This window comes from Alligator sinensis, unplaced genomic scaffold, assembly GCF_000455745.1.
Source record: "Alligator sinensis unplaced genomic scaffold, ASM45574v1 scaffold321_1, whole genome shotgun sequence".
Classification (NCBI taxonomy): Eukaryota; Metazoa; Chordata; order Crocodylia; family Alligatoridae; genus Alligator; species Alligator sinensis.
Genome location: NW_005841969.1, coordinates 879,491 through 884,505, shown reverse-complemented (window position 1 = coordinate 884,505; position 5,015 = coordinate 879,491). Strand labels below are relative to the sequence as shown.

Genomic DNA, 5,015 nt, shown 5'->3' with positions numbered 1-5,015 from the left:
CGCTCTTCTTTCCGAATTCTAACAGCATGGTAGCGGGGGACGCTGTCATCGTACCTGGAGCGTTGGAAGAATCCACACTGGAGAAGAGTGACATAAAGGGACAATATGGGATTCAACTGTAATCAAAGTATCGTAAACAGAGGTCTAACATTGTCCTTTGAGCTAGGATAAAAGTGGCATCTCTCAAAGGACTGTCAAAGAAAGGAACTGAAAAATAAAATGTTTCCAAGTCAAATGTAAAAAAAATGCAGGGCTCCTAGGTGGAATGAAGGGGGATGGGTGGGTAGTAGGGGGATATTTCAGGGCCAAAGTTATTAAGACATGGGTCTGTTATTAAATCAACTGAAAATGTTTTTGTCTCTTGGTGATCAAAATTTTTCCGGATAAAATAGAGCTTTGATGCACCACTTCCCTGTTTGAGCCCTGCTGTCGCAAAATTTGCACAGCCACTTAGCTCTGCACACTGTGATCAGCTCTCTTGAAGTAAATGGTGAGAATGACTTTGAAGACTGTTGTTGGGTGAGTAGATGAAGTGATGGGCAGAATATAAAGGTCTTTTTCATTGGTTTCTTCAGCGGAACATGTCACTTAACACAAGTTTGTAAGTAATATTACTCTTAAATCGTGAAACACCAAAAAATCCTCACCTTTACGATGGTAAATAGTAGAGGGAAATGTGATCACTATTCAGATCTAAGACCTCAACTAAACCCACAGAATTTTAGAAAAAAACATTATCTCCCCTTTACTGCACATCAAGTTAACAGATCAGACCCCCAAATATCCTCATTTTAGGAAACACAATCCATATATAATTATTCCTTCCAATCTTAAGTAAGAATTACTAAAAGCATAAATCATGCAACTGGCATACTTCAAAGGATTACAAAAAAATATTAAAATTGTATCCGTTTCCACAGCAATTAAAAGCAGGTATTAGAAAGCACCTTTTTATCATGAGCAGCATAAATCCTTTAGCATGCAATAGGGGTTAATAAAGCCACTTGTTTTGCCTTCAAATATGAGAAATGTTGACATAACTTTATTTTAAATCTTAAAACTCTACACTATGACATCTGTAAAGCTTGAAGATTTAAAATAGTTATGTCCCAATAAAAAGTATTACCTCATAAAAATATTTTACTATAGAGAATAAGAATATTCTAAAACCCATACATAAACAAAATATATTTTAAGCAATTTCTAAGAGCATACATTTCTTCACATGCACTGAAAAAGTTAACGTTATAAACAGAGTAAGCAAGCAAATATTGGTATTTTGAGATCCAGTAGTTAATGGAACATATGCAGCAAGCTTCCCACAGTTAGCCACCAAAACCAGAGCATGTCCCACAGCTAAGAATTTTTTTTTAAATATTAATCAATTACCAATTACAGAAGTAGATCAATACTATGCATCAGAAGTAAGCCTCTCTTTATCAGATGGCTGAGCATGGATCTCAGCCTTGTGATATGTGGCATCATAATGATCTTTCTTATTTCTCTTGAAGAAACCACACTACAAAGAAGCAAGGTATTTAGTCAACTTTTTTGGATTGGTGTAAAAAGAAAGAGTCAACCTTTTGTATTATTTTATATATAAAAAAAATTAAGACACCTCCCTGTCATTACACCTTTCCATTCCTTATGCAAAACAGGAACTGAGAACGTAACATGGGAGAGTAGAAAGTATTTCAAGATGTCCCAGAATATTTTCTTCTATGAAACGCAAAAATTATGACATATTTGTAGGTCAGAAAGGATTTGCTGAATGCTACAATATCCCAAGATCCAGCAGTGGCTTTTTTTTTTTTTTTTTTTTAACGTTATCTAAAACAAATGCTATTCTCTAAAACGGGATTTCACAAATATTTGTAATGCACCCTTAAAGCGCATAAATGGGTTGCAGTAGCTCACATAAAATAATTGAAAATGCTTTACTATTACTCGAGATTCGTCTGCTTTCTTCAAAACTGAGCTGCCCTTCATATACAGCTGAAAATGCTTTTGTCTGCATGACAGAGGCATGCTTAATTACAATTAGGAGAGACATCTAGGTTTCTCCAGATTTGTTTCAGTCTCATTTCTATGTTTAAAAAAAAACAAACAAACCACACAACAGTGGACTAATACTGCTTACTCAAATCTCATAATTGTCAGTAGCACTTCAAGTAGGTTATTAAACCATAATTCATAAACTTTGTCAATTATTTGTTCTTTTCCTTAGATAACGTACTTGCCGGAAAGAAGAAAATCGGCAAAATCTGGAGGACAATCTAAAAGGAACTGATAACAAGCAGCCCCCCTGCCCCCCCTTTATGGTCAGCAGAAAGCAGTTGCTGTCCAGAAAAGCTATTTTCAAGTGAGTATTTTCAGAGGACTGAGGACAACTTCTATATTAGTGTACCATATAGTACTAAGGTCCGAGGTGATATTCCTAATCCAGGAATTTGATTCCATAGTAACAACTAACTTGCATCCCAATGCTTCCAGCTAGAGTCAGGAATAAGACTGTTGTTCTTTTGCACTTAAATCTCTGACTGGAATAAATAATGGCAACTCTACAGCCAATCACTGGTTTCCTCCCGCAGAAGAACTCTCAGAACTACAGCTGGGATACTCACGGAAGCAGCAAGCAGGTAATTAAAGAAGTGAGGATAATTAAACCAAAGGGATATATTTTGATTTTGGGAGCAGAACTTAAATCTAAGATTCTAGAATGAGAAAATAGGTGTTCAGATAATGCAGTGTTTGTAGGCAATCTTCAATTATCTTCAGCTATTATTCAACCATTAGATCAGCACTTTCTATGCAAAGTGACAATATGGTTTCCTAGGGTATTACTTGCCACCATGCATCTGTTTAAGAATATTCTCAGACTATAAGAATGCACCCACATATTGTCTACCAGGAAACACTTACTGTTCTAAGTGTAAATAGTACTAATAATTTGTGATGCATACATTTTTGCTAGGGGTACATTGATAAGATTTTCTTGGCCAATACGATGGCCAACTACTAACCAGCCGTAATCAGCCAATAACGATCCGATAGCCGATTTACAGGACTGTAGCCCAGCAGCTTGGAGAGCAGCATCCTGCAGGTAAGCATGTGGGAGGGGAAGAGGCGTAAGGGGACGCGGGGCTGATCGAGGCCCCCACAATGAGGGAGGGAGTGGGGCAGGCACTGCCCAGTCAGGGCAGTGAATATGACCCTTGGAGCTGGATGGAGCCGCAGGCAGCTCGTCAAGGGTGGGGGGCGGGGCTACCTGCCACTGTGCACACCCCCAGGGGAAGCATGGGGGCCATGTGCCCCCCAGACTTGTGTGTGGGGTGAGGACGGACTGCTTGCTGTGGGCGCAAGGCCAGGGGCTCTGCCAGCCTCTTCCCAGGAGGGGTGTTGGGCCAGGGCTGTGCTTGGGACAGGTGGCGGCAGCAAAGGGAGGGGTGGCTACAAGGTGGGCTTCAGCCATCCCAAAATTCCCCGTAGTCACCCCTCCCAGTGTCACCTCCGCTGCCTGCCCCAAGCACAGCCCTGCCCCCCACAAAGTGTTGCAGACTTTAGAACCTGAAATTTTTTTTGTGTGTAAAATGATAGAAAATACATATTCATGAGATTATTCCACTTTCAGTAAAGATGTATGATTATGTTGCTCTTTTTTACACCTTAATTAGCAAAAAAATGCTTAAGTAATTTGCTACCTTATTTGTTCATATGCAACTGAAAAATAGGTGGATTATTAAAATAACTCACCTTCCATAGCAAAAACACCAACAGTGCAAGCATCAGTATTCCAGCAAGAATAGCTACTAAAATGATCCACCAAGGCACTCCTGTATAGTGTGCTACTGTCTTTGCAGGGAAGACAGTAACACGTACCTAAGGGAGAGGGAAAGATTGTAGGAGTGAAGAGGATAGTAAGTAAATTTCAGAAGTACTTAACTCTAATCCCAAACTAATTTTCACAGCAGTTCTTCAGACCTTCAAGTTGTGCATACAGACAAGTCTATGTTCTGAAGATGTTTTTTCCTCTTCAGTTGCTAATGTCTTTAACACCCAGCTTTAAAGACAAGAATCTGATTCTACTCAGACTTGGGGACTCCAGGGCAGACTTGCTATTTTATTGTGTCAGTAAAGTTTCCAAATTGATCGACTGAAGTGTGAGAGACCTACAGTCCATGAGACCATGATTTTTTCAAGTGGTACAAGTTCTGTACCAAAAAGTCACAGGGGAAAAAAAAAAAAAAAAGGAGAAATCTAAAGGGATGAACTGAAGGTTCACAACAATTCCAAGCCTCCAATCATTAGCTTGGGTTTGGTAGAGTAAGGGTGTTGTAAAACAATATACCTGCTTAATTCAGAACTGGGATTGTCTTGTTATTATGCACTCAAACATCATGTAGATTAATGGGAACCAAAACTTAAATGGTTCTCCAAGGAACCAACACAACATAACAACCTTCCTAGCCTAGAATATTTCGGCTCATTTGGAAGAAAAGAGTAAGAGCAAAATCTAAGCCAAATAATTGGCCTGAAGTCTCATCACTCCTACCAATTGGCAAATATACTACTGGTTTCATTTCCACCAGGTGACTTAGTTTGGAGAAATATTACAAATGGGAAACAATGCTGATATGCATGTTCTCCCTGTAGCAGACTGCTCTGCGTCTTGCAGCTAAAAAGCAACATTGATTTTACAACAGAAGACACAGGTCAGCCTCTTGCAGAGCTAGGCCCCATGCCTGCCTGCAACTGGAAAGGCAGTATTACTGACTGAGCCTAGGTAAAAGTAAGAAAAGAGTATGTATGTATCTGCTCTTCAACTGTACTGGATCTCTCACACAGGAAGACAGAGGTTTCATGGATCCAATACCATTTTCAATGTTTCAAATTAAAACATTCCCTGGTGCAGCATGTGTTAGATGTGTACTGATGAAATGGAGGATCCATGTTAAAGTAGTTTTGAAAACTCACCTGAGCTGTCTCATTTGTGAGCTTAACATTTTCTGCTGCAG

The 5,015-nt window shown here is 39.3% G+C and overlaps 1 protein-coding gene across 2 annotated transcripts in view; it reads right to left on the bottom strand.

Annotated features, from left to right (window-relative positions):
- The window catches only part of ITGA6 (integrin subunit alpha 6), a 36,551-nt gene continuing 31,536 nt past the window's right edge, over positions 1-5,015 (bottom strand). For both annotated transcript variants that reach the window (XM_025200528.1, XM_025200529.1), the window contains 4 exons: positions 4,975-5,015; positions 3,754-3,879; positions 1,390-1,519; positions 1-77 (listed from right to left, as the gene is read on the bottom strand). In XM_025200528.1, coding sequence (XP_025056313.1) covers positions 1,412-1,519; positions 3,754-3,879; positions 4,975-5,015 — 275 coding nt within the window. In that variant the 3' untranslated portion in view covers positions 1-77; positions 1,390-1,411. The remainder of the gene's footprint in view (positions 78-1,389; positions 1,520-3,753; positions 3,880-4,974) is intronic.